We start from the raw sequence: 13,945 nt of genomic DNA, 5'->3' as shown, positions 1-13,945 counted from the left end.
TAACCAAGAAAGTAGATTAATTTGCAGAAAATTGTAATGAATTAAAACTGTAGGTCAAAGCCAAACTCCATGAAAAATATCAAGGGATGAAAAATAAAAAGAAAAACAATCTTATTTTGATCTATTACACCAGAAAAAAGTCTAACTAATTAAATGACTGAGGCATGAATACCTAGCGCCCTGTTTACGCAAAGGAAAAACTCTAGTAGAGTATTAGTAAAGCTGCATTATGGCTTTTATTGTGGAGGCGGGGGTGGCGGTGGAGGCATATTAGATTTTGCAAATCCCACCCATGCAACAATACCAACGGCAAGTATTACCCATCCAAAAATGTCATACTTGAGATCACTGCTCTTCTTCTTTTTTGAACTCTGCAATGCAAGAGCAGACACATAGTTGGTGAATAAGCAACAATGATTCCAAAGATTGAAAATGAATCTGATGAAACCAGCAGATTCTCCTAGAGCTTCAACACCAGTCTTAAGAGCTCTTTTTAACTTTCAAATTATTCACCAGGGTAAAGTTTAACGTAACACTTAAAGGCATTCACGATCAAAGAGGAAAAAATACACTGAAAGGAAAGACAGCACGACTTAATTCTGAATAACAATTGAAAAAGAAAAAAAGATCAAGACACATTAATCAGTAGGGATTATACTCGACATAGAAGATAAGATATTGCACCTATCAACAGATAGGGTGAGAACTAAAGACTAAAAAGAGGTACCTTTGTGCTTGTCGATGTAGAAGGTTCTGGTGCCATAGCTTGTGGAATGTTACCGTGTCTGTGGATTTCCTCGTGCAATTCTGGAGCCTAAATAAAATGTAGGAGAACATAAATCGAGAGTCCCAACCAAAACACGAGACATTTCATGAGTACAAATACCACAAATTCGACAAAAAATAAATAAACAAAACAATCATCAATTTCCCCAAGCTGCCACCACCTAGTCAGGACATTTCTCAAGCTTGTTTGCTTCGACAAATCAGCAGAATCTGACACTCAACCGTTCATTACCAAAGACAAAATGCAACTCAATCTAATTATTCTCTAAATTTCTTAGCATGATATAAGAATGAAACAGTAAAAAAAAAATTCATTTTATAGGAAAACCGTGTCAGACTAAAAGATGTTCTCATTACTATGTCCAATAAATATGACGATAAAAGCATATTAAACTTCATTACATTAATTTCCATACACCTTATAATAAACCAACATTTCTACGGTCACATAATCTTATACGCAAAGCAACCCCCCCCAGCCCCTTGGAGGATTGATTAGCCATTGGAAAACATCCCATCCAGCCTTTGGCTTGTGCTTTCCAATTCAGTCTTCCAAGGGTTTGGGGAATATACTAGTAGGGGAGAGAGGAGAGAAAGATGGAGGATTCAACAGAGACCACAAATAAAAGTCAAAAGATCAAAAGGATGTTAACATGAGATCTATATCATAGAAGCGTTTTCAGTGTTACCATTCATCAAAACGTTCTCCGCTCGGGTCCATAATGCCTTCCATATAGCTTACAATAATAAACATATTAAGACACCTGGAAAGAGGAATTCCTCTGAAACCTTAAAAAATCTTTAATATAGTAAATATTGAATGTTATCCGTATAAAGAAATTTTTCAACCAAGGAACAAAACAAGATCATTTCGTTCCATTTATAGTCTATGTTACTCGGACTCGGGTGCGGGTGTCGGATACGGGTATGGATCTAGAGGTCGGACTCGGCATGATCTAAATTTTAAGATTCGTGGGTACGGATCCGGGTACGGATACGGGTGCGGGGATTCGGCAAAAATAATTCAAAATTCTAATAATATAGCTACAAGAATATGCCTAGATTATGAGAGCTTTTTGTGGAAGCACCTACATGTAGTTTGTACCAGACATGTGATTCAATCTTCCATTCTACTAGGTGCTAGACTGCGTGCTCCGAGAAACTAGTTAAATTTTCTACATAATATTGAAGGTATGCCATCTCATGTCTTCAAATCTCTACTTTTTGTTATCTTGAGAAATCATAATCTCAAAAATTTTCTTTAATTTGGTCATGAATTTCGGTCAAAGTATCCGATCTCTATTGACCGGATCCGACACGAATTCCGTACCCAAACCCGTGTCGTGTCGTGTCGGACACGGGTACGGCGGCAAAAGTGAAGGGTCCGAGCAACATAGTTTATAGTAAGCTAGAATTAAATGTTCAGGTCAATTAGAAGGTGTAGAAATAGCTAGAATTAAATGCGGGAAGTAGGGAAAACATCTAGTAATATATTTAACTTGAAAATATTCATAGAATAGGGAAAAACTTTTGCTTGCAACCTTAGCGAATCTCGGATATAGTAAATGTTAGAATGCTATTGTTGACTCCCACATCAGTCGTGCAAGGGTTGATTGGTCTCTTTATATGGTTTTGCGCAACACTCGTCTCTTGAGCTAGCTTTTGCGGTTTAGTTAGGCTCAAAGTCCATTTTCTTATTATGGTATCAGAGTCAGGCCTATCCCAATTGGATGCCAGGCCCATGTTAGATTGTCACGCTTCAAATGTGGCGTTGAGTCCCACATCCGTTATGGGAGGATTGATTGGCCTCTTTATACGATCTTGGGCAACCCTCACCTCTAGAGCTAGCTTTAGCCTTTAGGGATTGGGTTAGGCTCAAGGTCCAGACGCTTGAGAGATCCACTTCTTCACCAGTGAAACCTAACCCAGCCATCTAAACACCCCGGAGGATTGACAAGGCGCACTGCTATTTTTCGAATAGGAGATATTCATCCTAGTCACTATGGGCGTATTAGCCCAATTGACACATCTGAAGGAATCAATGTTGGACTTATTGGATCCTTAGCAACTCATGCAAGGATTGGCCATTACGTATCTCTAAAGAGCCATTTTATGAAATTTCTGAGAGGTCAACCGGGGTACAGATGCTTTATTTATCACCAGGTAGAGATGAACACTATAAGGTAGCGGCAAGAAATTCTTTAGCATCAAATCAGATATTCAGGAAGAACAGGTTGTTCCTGCTACCCTAATAAACTCCGACAAATCCTTCCTTTTGAGAAATCTCACACCCCATAATTATGTGAATAGCAAGAGAATAATATAAATGCAGATGTAGTGAAAGAATTTGCAAATTTGAAACTCTCCTTTTGTCTGCTAAATAGGTAAATCTTGAGCTATACTGTCTCTTGGTAGTGTGGCAATTTGTGGATCTTTGCTTCAGTTTTCATTCCAGTTCTTTTTTAATTTCCTTGCTTACTTTAAGGCCTTAAATTTTATTTTCTTAGTTGTTGCTACTTCTGTGAATCCTAGCAATGTAAAAGGAAGAAACCGAAGAGGACATTAGAAAAAACCTTCAGTTACACAATTAGTGATGAGCTTACTAACATGTACCACTTTCAAAAATTTAGAATTTAGTTTAATACTTTAAGCGCGCTAACAAATATAGTACATATTTGTTTTTATACCAACGATGATGAATTAAGAAAAATATTATTCGGACATGTTAATACTTATATAACATGATTCGGAGGTACATAGACGGCGTATAAATATTTACTAATGTTCAAATGAGAGATGGAATTAGAAAAAGAAAGAACAGAAAAGGGACCCGGTGTGAAGCCCAAAACGTCAACTGAAGGCCCATTATAGCCCCCGGACATATGCCATTTTTGTGGTCATTGAATGGGGTTAAGGATCAACCCCATTATTTTATTATTAGTAACAAATTTGGTCTTATACAAATCTTCCATTGTCTGAAAAAAATTGACATACATACCAAGACATTCTGTGATTCTTCTGGTGAGCTCTCAGCTCGGCTCAAAGAAAGATGAAAAAGTGGCAAATTATCTTTTCGAAGAAAACCCAAAGTAAGTATTGACCAGTATTTTGTGTTAGTTGGATTTAGTTAACACTTAGATTAATACCGTTACACTTTTGGATTGGGCTAGATTTTAACAAGAACACCAAGTATCTCCAAAAATCCCTAAGTTGAAATTTTGGGTTTTCTTCAAAAAGGAAATTTGCCTATTTTCCATCTTTCTTTGAGCCGAGGGTCTATTGAAAACCGTCTCACTACCTTCTCAATGTAGGGTAGAGGTTTGCATACACACTACCTTCTCCAAACCATCTGTGGGATTACACTGGTTTTGTTGTTGTTGTTGCTGCTTCAAAAAGGTAATTTATACACTTTCAAATGACAATTATGAGTTACTTATGAGTATTTATGGCTATGAAAGGTATAATTTGAATTGGTTGGTGGTTGACGCGACAATAAACGCAAAGCCTTTGCTTGACATTAATGGAAGTTGTCAAGTTGGTGTACGAAATGATGAAGAGTACTTCTGGGTTTTTAATGGTGAATTTATATGGCTCAAATGAATGTATTAACGCCGTTGTTGGAATTATTCAAGGCGATTAACCAAGACATCCCTAAAATGGAGAAATATGGAATTTTCAAAAATGTAGCCTTAAGGGTAAAATACTTAGTTAGTTAAATCGATCTAGTTGTGAGACGTTCTTGATAGATATGAGTTCATTTATGTTGACTGATGTTGTTGGAATCATTTGAAACGGTTGGAGTGAATCTTAGCTTCATTAAAGCGACTTTGAGTTATATCGAGCTTCTAGCTTCTTGTGTGTTTTCAAAGCTAACTCGTGGCTTCTAATAACAACTTAAATGAGATTCCATGCACGTGCAGGACAAGTATACATTGTTTACCCTTTGGTTGGAATATTTGATAAAACTGTTGATATGACTAGATCTTGAATCGTGTACGAAGTGTCTACTACTATTGTGCAAATTGTGTGTTAAGATGTGAGACACACATCCATTATATACTTCTCACGACTTTTTAGTTACAACTTTATCATATGCTTTGATTAACATTATTGTGCCTATTTCCCCTTGCTTTTCATTTAAAGTAACGACATGAGTTAATTAAATTGAAAAAATAGGAGTTCGACAAATATGCCATGAGTTGAGATAAATTGTATTGAGAAAATTATACGATGTCTATCCAATAGTGAGAGTAGATTGGACTTCTTGGATCCTTGATGCATTATAGAGAAACGAGATTTGGCTACAAGCCATGATTTTATAAATGAGATAAATATCTTCTTTTTTTGCCTATCCGGTCAAAAGAGTAGATTGGATTTCTTGGATCCTTGATGCATTATCTGTAACCTATATGTCAGAGAGAGTACGCTAGGCTTCAAGGATGGTATCCCGGCGTATTTCTTCACCTATGGTTGTGACTCTTGGGATATGGATATCAAAATTACGAACTAACATGAAGTTTGATGGTATGATCATAATAATACCATTACAGATTTGGACTCATTTCGGGCATTGGGGGTAAATTTAAATGCTTCCATTTAATGCCATGATAAATTTAATCCCTTATTCATGTTATATCTTTCATGTACTCCTTATTTTTTTATGTATATATAGTTTTTTTTATGAATTTTTTTTTTATGTATATATAGTTGTATAACTCTTGCCCCACTGCGAGTTATGGCTATGACGAATATCTGAGTATCCATACACATCCATCATTTATTTAATGGTGTCAGGTTTAGCAGATGGTCGGATGCAGAATGGTCAGCGTACAGGCTAGGACTCCAGCAACTCCATCCTTTTGGTGAGCCCACCTTTGTACTCGTGGGACCACTTTATTCCAATTGTATATTTTTGTATAGTGTGGGCTAGCCCCATAACTTTATTAATTCATTCATAGCGTCATAGAGGCTCCATAAAGGATTTGTATTTTCCTGTGGTTATGGGTACTCTCATGGCACCACGAATGACATTTCTACTTATGTCTAGTTTATGCTTTGATGCACTTTTATCGTCAATGAAGTTTTCTCATTTCTTTCATTTAGTAAGGAAATTAATTATATGAACCGAGTTACATGGATGGATACGAGTTGGGTATGTAATACATCATAATGGTTCGCACGGTGCGAGTTGATAAACACTGGTGCCAGCCACATCACAATCCATTTTGGGACATGACAATGTTGTTAGTGGTCTCTAACGGAGTTAATACAGTTGGCAGCATAACATTATGTGGGATCCATAGTCTTTCATATTACCCATAACTTTTTGCTTTGTAATCTTGTTTCTCCCACACTGACTAGCTCCAGAAGTTAAAAAATCCACCTTGACAATTTTCTTTTTTTTTTCCAAGAAAAAGATCCACCTAACATTTGATATCTAATCCCCTTTGAAGTACTATACATTCCTTTGGCAGTTCTTACCGGGCTTGCAAAAACGGCTCTCAACTCTCATTACATTCAACGAACACTTTATAGTTTAAATCTATAAATCCACTGAATTCGAATATAAGGCTCCCTCAAGATGTCTTGAGAAGACCGTTTCTTTTAAGCTATAAATTTCCTCACTCACACACGGTCTGATCCCTCCTTTCCCATTCAACACTTGATTCAATACATGCAATCTCCTCGTCGACCACCATTTGATGCAGCCTTGCAAGTGCTTCAATACCTTCTCACAGATCCAAGGCATGCGGATAGTCTTCTCTTCAGCCCCCTCATTCGATCCCATTGCCTTTTGCGACTTAGATTTGGCCTCCTTCCCTGATTAACGATAATTTGTAAGTGGGTAAGTCAACACTTGAGGCGGTGCTCCTATCTCATGGAAGTCCAAATATCAATCTTTGCTTTCCCTTCCAGGCTGAGGCAGAATACAAGTCTTGTGTCGGATAGTGGCTGAATTAACCTGGCTCGTGCCTTTACACACAGATTTTGGAGTTCCACCTTCGCTCCCAGTAGCTCTCTTCTCCGACAGCCAAGCCACTATTCATATCACCAAAAACTGGTGTTCCATGAGCGAACTAAGCACATGGACCTCAATTGCTACTTTATGTGATAACTGTACTTAGCCCAACTCATTTCTTTGTCATTTCTTCCATCTATTGCTCAGATTGCTAATGGTTTTAAGAAGCCCCTTTCCAGCCCAAATTGTCCATCTACTTTGGGCAAGCTGGGGGTTGTTATTCCACCCTCCATCTTGAGGGGGGTGTTGGAATATGATTCACATCATACACAAGCAGAAAAGGGAAGTGACGAAGTGAAGAAGAGGAGTAAGGCTCGAGTCTGAGATAGGAAATGAGACCATTTCTCAACCAAACCGAAGTGTTCTATTCAAAGCATAAGTAGAAAAGGGAAGTGATGAAGTAAAGAAGAGTAGGAAGACTTGATTCTAAGATAGGAAATGAGACCATTTCTCGACCAAATCGAAGTGTTCTATTCAAAGCATTACAAAAGATCCTGGCCCTTGATCGGCCTTGCTATAGATCTAATCTTGGCCCTTCGTTTCAATCAGAAATAAAGAAAGCTTCTGGAAACTTGAAGGTGTACGTGGAAGACAAATAGAATACACAGCTGTATATATATTTCTTATTTTATTTTCTTTACAAGTCGGTTAGTTATTTAGGAATTAGCTAATTTAGAGCTTACAAGTGTTCAGATTGAAAGGCTAGAGAATATTCCTTTATTTGTATAAATACATGTACAGACCTTGAAGGAAATACAAGAGAAAAATTCTGCATTCTTCATTCTCATTTCAAAATTCTAACAAAGATGCAGAGCATTGAACATATCGAAAGTTAGTTAAAACAACAACAAAAGCTTCACCTTAGCAGTAACTTCCAAAGATTTGCGGTAAAGGTCATTTGATGGATCCTGCATTCAGAGCAACAAAAAGCTAAGCTAATCGCGACAGTAAGCACAAATACATTTGGAATGTCTGTTGTGAAATATATACCGCATCAACTGCCTGCTGAAAGCACTGAGTTGCTCTTTCAAAGTAAATCTTAGCCTCATCCATATCAGGAGTTAAAAATGCGTGAGATGTATGTGCATTCCCCAAACACCAAAGCGCATCATGCTTTTCAGGATTAACAGCCAATGCCTCCTCCAACTTTGAGGTTGCATCTGCCGAGTTAATTCCCCAACAAATAAATTAAACAACAACAAATACACACTTAATCAGTTTCTAAAAGAAGAGAACTTCAAAAACTCAAAGTACCAAAACAGTTCTGTCTTTAACCATGGGAATAGAGATCAATATTCACAAACAGTATACAACAGCAACTTTTGTATTTTTTTGAAGAAAGACATTATCTTGCACAACATAAATATATAAGCCGCCATTAACCTCAACATTTGAACCCTGCCACAGACAAAAGCCTGGCATTTTAGAGGAGTAGACCCATTATCCACCGAGTTTCGAACCATAGCCCCTCTTGATTTCACGGTAATCAAAGAAATATTCATAAACAGTATGTCAAATCAACTCTTTTTCCTCTTTTTGAAGAAAGACAAAATTCTTGCATAGAACAAAATTAACTAAGCCACCCATTTTCCTCTGCTAACAAATTTTATTAACTGACGGAGATTGTCCTTAAAAATCCAATTTTTTAGCAAACTGTTTAATCAGGGCCCAAAGTACACACCAGAAATCATCTGTTTTGATTCAGGAACAGGCTGAAACTGTGATAATTCCAACAATGCACCTCCCCATCTCGTCAAGTTCTGCATTTATTATCATATCACAAACAATAAATTCAGTTCAGTCAATAAAGCATCTAACTTCGAATACTCCTCCGTTTAAACCTATTTGACTAGGCACGGAGTTTCAAAAAGAAGCGAAAGACTTTTAAACTTGTGGTATAAAACGAGTGACATATATTTTGTGTGGCTATAAAATCACTACATAAAGATAAATTGTTTCCAAATATGAAAAATGAGTCATTCTTTTTGGCACGGAATAATAAGGAAATAGGTTCCAAACATCAAGCTGGTGGAACACAAAATGATAGGTGAAGATAAAAAAAAAGTAGATATACATACATCAGCATCAAGTGGATTCTGAGCATATGTAGTTTCTGCAGTCTTACGAGCGTGCTCAAAGAAAAGGAGTCGATCGAATTCGCTTTGCATCTCCATTGTTAAGGGCCTTTACTGTTTTTGTGTTTAGGGTTGTAGCTGGATCCTGTTTCTCAGCTGCCCTTTGTTTTTTGTTGAAAGTGGAACTAAAGTACACTCCTGTCTTTAAAATCTAACACTTGTACTATAACACTTGTGACACGTCATTGGTATGAGGTAATATTGTGGGCTTGAATACTGGGCTTTAACCGAGCGGAATGGAAACTGAAAGTCCATTCTAGATGGGCTGGCTGTAGAGCCGACCAGCCTTAGTGGGTTTTGCTTTGGAGGAAGAAAAACTTTTAAAAATGTTAGATGTGAATAAGGTTTATTTATTGGGAGAATAATCTATATATACATAAGAATAGGGTATATTTATAAAATATGATGATACTTTTCAGTTTACAAAATATATCAACAAATTTCTTACAACACATGTACGAAATTTTTTGTGTATGAAATGTGTATATCTCGCTCAGAGCTTAAAATTTTCGCTCAGAATTTTGTGTATGAAAACTGTATGAAATATGTATATCTCGCTCAAGGCTTAAAATTTAGCTCAAACTTTTGTGTATGAAATATGTATATCTCGCTCAAGCTAGAATTCTCACATTTTTTGTGTATTAAAACTGTATAAAAACGGTATGAAATATGCATATAACTGTTTAAATTTTGTATAAAGTTCATGTTAGTTTTTTGGAAATTTAATACAACTACAACACCATTATATATAATTTCAATACAAATTTAATACAATTTTGAATCTCGCTTCAAAATTCGAGTGAAATATAAAACAACTACAACAATTTGTATACAATTTTCGTACAATATTTAATACAAAATTTATTGAATATAAAATTCAAAATTTTCAGCAACAGCAAGAGATAAAAAGCTTTAAGTTCTATGCTTCCTAGTTGTTATACAAGAGCTCAATCAAAAGCCTACTGAACATTACGCTAGATCAAGGGTCCATGAAATCACTGAGGGTGTCGCTTTGGTCTGAATTACTTGCAGTACCACAACTCTAACCATACCGGCTTATGGTTAGAATCGCAGCAAACAGCAAGAGATAAAAAACTTGTCCACAAGTATGCTTTGTTGATGAAGAAGAGAGTGTCGGAAAGCATGGACGAAACAGAGCATCGACAAGCCATTTTTTTTTCAGATCTGGGCCGATTGTGATAGAGAAGGAGAAGGGAAGGGTCGGTTGATTTTTGTTTTTCTAGATCTAGACAGATTGTGATAGAAAAGGGGAAGGGAAGGGTCGGTTGATTTTTGTTTTTCTAGATCTAGACAGATTGTGATAGAAAAGGGGAAGGGAAGGGTGAGCTTTTATTTTTTTCAAATCCGTTCTGTTTTGTAATTAAATTGGTATATTTTGTAAATAAGAAAAAGTATCCTTATTTTGTCATATAGAGTCTTAAGTAGTATTATTAAATCATTTTCCCTTATTTAGGGATTTGTTTAAATTGTTAAATATTAAAGAATAAAATGTGTTAAAACTTATATACGTGATTGTTAATTTCATTTGAAGAGCTAAAGCCGTCATATTTCCTATAAAGATATCTAATTATACTGCAACATTAAAAAATTTGATGATGCGTCATGCGTCAATTCTAGTATTTTTAGTGTATACAAACAAACTAAATTTACTAAAGGAGCTTGAGGTAAGTACAAGAATTTGTGCAATGAAATAACATATCTTCTTGAAATTGTCATAATGTTGATTTATGAATATAACTTTCGTAAATCTAAATGGCCCGTACCAGCACGGGCCCGGCCCAACACTATATAATCATGTTTGTTCAACTTTATTTTGATACGAAAGAGAGATAATAAAGATCAATGACTGATGAGCGCATGTGGTGCGGAAGGATATAGTCAACACTATATGCCAATTATTGGATATTATGAACCTACATTTTTCCTTATCAAAAGAAAAAAAAATTGTGTACTTTTTGGATCAATATACACAGTTTTGGTATCCATAACAACATCGCATCAGTAGATGCTTAAGATGTTGCAGTACTATAGTTATTGCATATTTTCCATTCGTGATGTGTTTCCCATTGGTGTTTAGTCTTCATCTTAGCCTCCTCCTTAAGGTTAAGATTGTATAGTCTTCTTTTTAACCTTCTTAGCTTTTTGCCCTGTCAAAAACGACCTGTAAACAAAGAAGCAAGCCATCGATAGATGGCAAAGTGAAGTCCAAGAAAGAAGAAAATTTGTGTTTATTGCTTCAGATTTTGGCTTCTACACCTAGGAAAGAATAATAACAAATGCTTATAAAGAGGAAAACAGTGTCCCATTGCTTCTAGAAGAGAGATCCCAGAGTCACAAATGACTCAGCACAGGTGCTGCCATCTACATAAAATTAAGTAAAAAAACTGTTAATAACATCCCAGCTGAAATTTAACAGTGTGTAGTTAATATTGCACATATTTTAATGCTTGATAGTCAAAAAACTGTTAAGAACATCCCAGCTGAAATTTAACAGTGTGTAGTTAATATTGCACATATTTTTATGCTTGATAATGAATAGTCTTTTAATTGTAGTCTCTTATAACTAAAAGGTTTCGAACAGATCAAAGTTGTTCTCACACATTCAAATAAACTCTCTTCCTTTGGCTTCTCTGATAGTTTTTTTTTTTTTTTTTGGCCTCTTTTTTTCTCTCTGTTCTTTTCTTGGGTTTCTGCATACTCCTTTCGTTTTCAACTTTCATTGCTGTTGTTTGTTAAACATGAGGGTGTGACTAGGAATAGACGATAAATTATCCCTAGAAAATATTTACACTTCTACAGGTCAAATAGGACATGTATCACCTGCCATTCGTACACAAATGTGAAGACTTCCTTAAGTTCTCGATAAACTAACAGCTCATTCTTTCAGCACAATCCTATCTTTTCAAGCAAGCATCAACTGATGCATACATATACAATTCATTCTTTCAACACAATCCTACTTACATTATGACTCCAATTTTTTTTGGTTGGTGATTTCAATACCAATGAAACATTTGATTTGTTGTTCCCTTAGCAAGTTTGATGGCTAATTGGCAAGGGTTCTGCCAAGTCTACACATATTACTATCAAGGTTTACATCTTGAATAATATATTTCAACCTCTATCCAAGAATGGTTATAAACATTACTACTTCATAAACATGTGAAAGTTGCAACACTAAGTTGCTGGAAGTGACTCTTAAGTTAACAAACATAACGACCATTAACCTTACCTGCAGTGCTCTGGGGTTCTGTGGTGGCATCTCACAAATCACTCAACTGAAAGACTTCACATCGTCCTATTTTTTTCTTAAGCCTGACCCAAACAATATTTTTTTAGTACAAATCACTAAGTAAGAGCACCTGTGCATCTAAGAATTCGGTAACATGCAGAGATATGAAGTATGGATAGGATATGCTTTGCAAAATACTTAATTTGCAGTCACCTTATAGAAAAACTTATAAGGTCAAAATCTGTTTGTCTAACTCTAGGATAAATCATATATCACATCATTCAAGAATTTCTTGAAAAAATAATAGGAAGAAGGAAAAAGTTACCTTGTACCATTCTTGAACAATGTCATAGAAGCACCAAACTCTTTGGTTTGTTTTGCCTTTTCTAATCTGAATCAGAAAGAAAGTGCATTGGCATCCCAAGGGCTTATTACAATGCTAAGTTGGTGGAAGCGACTCAAAGTTAACAAACGTAATGACCATGAACTCCTACATTAGAGGTTATTACGAACATTATATCAAAAGAGTTCACATGATAATCAAGCTTCATAAGCTGAAGTTTGGCTAAACAAAAATTTTGAACTATAAAAGGGGAATTACCTTTTATATATTCCATAATGCTGTCGGCGGTTCTGGTTTCAGCATCTCGCGTGATGTTCAAATTTGACAACTGCTTCTTCCATTTCTTGTTCGGTTGTACTCGATGACACTCTTTCTTTTTTTTTGGCTTCTTTCACCGGCACTTGTTGAGAACATATGTTCCTTTTCAACATAAAACAAAACCAATAGTTTCGTATGCTCGCTGTCGGAATTACTCCAGACTGATTTTTTTAGTTTAATACAAAACAGTTTGTTCGACAGTTGTTCTTGGATATGCTTAATGGGCGGAGTTGTATCTGAAGATGAAACTCAAGTTCTTTAGATATAAAAGAGTAGGAGAAAAAATCTCACTATACGAAACACAGAAATTAGCAAACATCTTTCGTGCTAAACCTTAAGATTCCCCCCTAATCCTAATCCCAATCCTATTTAACCACGAATTATCAAATTATCTTGCTAGTGGGTATGGCCCGTGCCAACACAATATCATTGTTACAGACAATTGATCGAAGGAATCATTAAGCTATCCAGGACCTCAGCTAAGAGCACGGCTTCAACGTTAGACATAAATATTACATGGCATGTTTAGTTTTCTATAGTGGTAAATACTTGCGCCTGTTCAAATGTTACAAAAGGGCGGACTCTGTAGCGTCTAAAAAGACAAATTACATACAAATCAAGGATAGCATCTTCGTTCTCTTCGCCAGTAGTTACGGCTACTTCCTCAAGCCGTACAATCGGCGCAACCTGAGCTCCGGTATCTTCGTCATCGGCTCCGGTGGCTTCTTCATCTTCTCTGTGTTCGTGCTCAGGCTCCTTGCTTGCCATTGTTAAAAGGTTTAGATTGCTGTGTAGGTTTTGTAGAGGGAGAAAGTGAACCTGCAGCTAGAACACTGATTGAGACTTGAGAGCAGTGCCTATGACAACTGCGGAAGCACTCTCTAAAGTGCAAAGAAAGAGACGGCAATAGCTCATAAAGAGAAATGACAAGTGGAATGATAAAGAAAGCACACGTAGAGAAATAAGCAACATTGCAAAGACATAAATGCCCTTGTAATGCCAAGCAGGCATGTTGAAACCAGGGTTTATATAATATACTCCTAGAAATTTATATTTTATCCAAACAATATATATACACATATATACACACA

At 36.2% G+C, this 13,945-nt stretch overlaps 1 protein-coding gene and 1 long non-coding RNA gene across 5 annotated transcripts; both read right to left on the bottom strand.

Annotated features, from left to right (window-relative positions):
• Positions 1-20: 20 nt before the first annotated feature.
• On the bottom strand, positions 21-9,075 carry LOC132624973 (mitochondrial import receptor subunit TOM20). Its single transcript, XM_060339733.1, has 6 exons — positions 8,884-9,075; positions 8,487-8,565; positions 7,796-7,965; positions 7,666-7,713; positions 728-814; positions 21-371 (listed from the first exon to the last, which is right to left on the bottom strand). Exons 1-6 carry the CDS (start codon positions 8,977-8,979, stop codon positions 237-239), a joined length of 615 nt encoding a protein of 204 aa, XP_060195716.1. The 5' UTR covers positions 8,980-9,075; the 3' UTR covers positions 21-236.
• Positions 9,076-11,174: 2,099 nt separating this feature from the next.
• LOC132624013 (uncharacterized) lies at positions 11,175-13,760 on the bottom strand. Of its 4 annotated transcripts, none has more exons than XR_009576504.1 (4): positions 12,795-13,760; positions 12,519-12,683; positions 12,194-12,276; positions 11,175-11,322 (listed from the first exon to the last, which is right to left on the bottom strand). It is a non-coding gene; the product is annotated as an uncharacterized LOC132624013 (long non-coding RNA). The 4 variants fall into 4 exon arrangements; XR_009576506.1 differs by having other exon boundaries at positions 12,519-12,584; XR_009576505.1 differs by lacking the exon at positions 12,194-12,276.
• Between the last annotated feature and the right edge of the window lie 185 nt (positions 13,761-13,945).

This window comes from Lycium barbarum, chromosome 12 (assembly GCF_019175385.1).
Source record: "Lycium barbarum isolate Lr01 chromosome 12, ASM1917538v2, whole genome shotgun sequence".
NCBI classification, from domain to species: domain Eukaryota; kingdom Viridiplantae; phylum Streptophyta; class Magnoliopsida; order Solanales; family Solanaceae; genus Lycium; species Lycium barbarum.
This window is presented reverse-complemented; position numbering and strand designations above follow the sequence as displayed.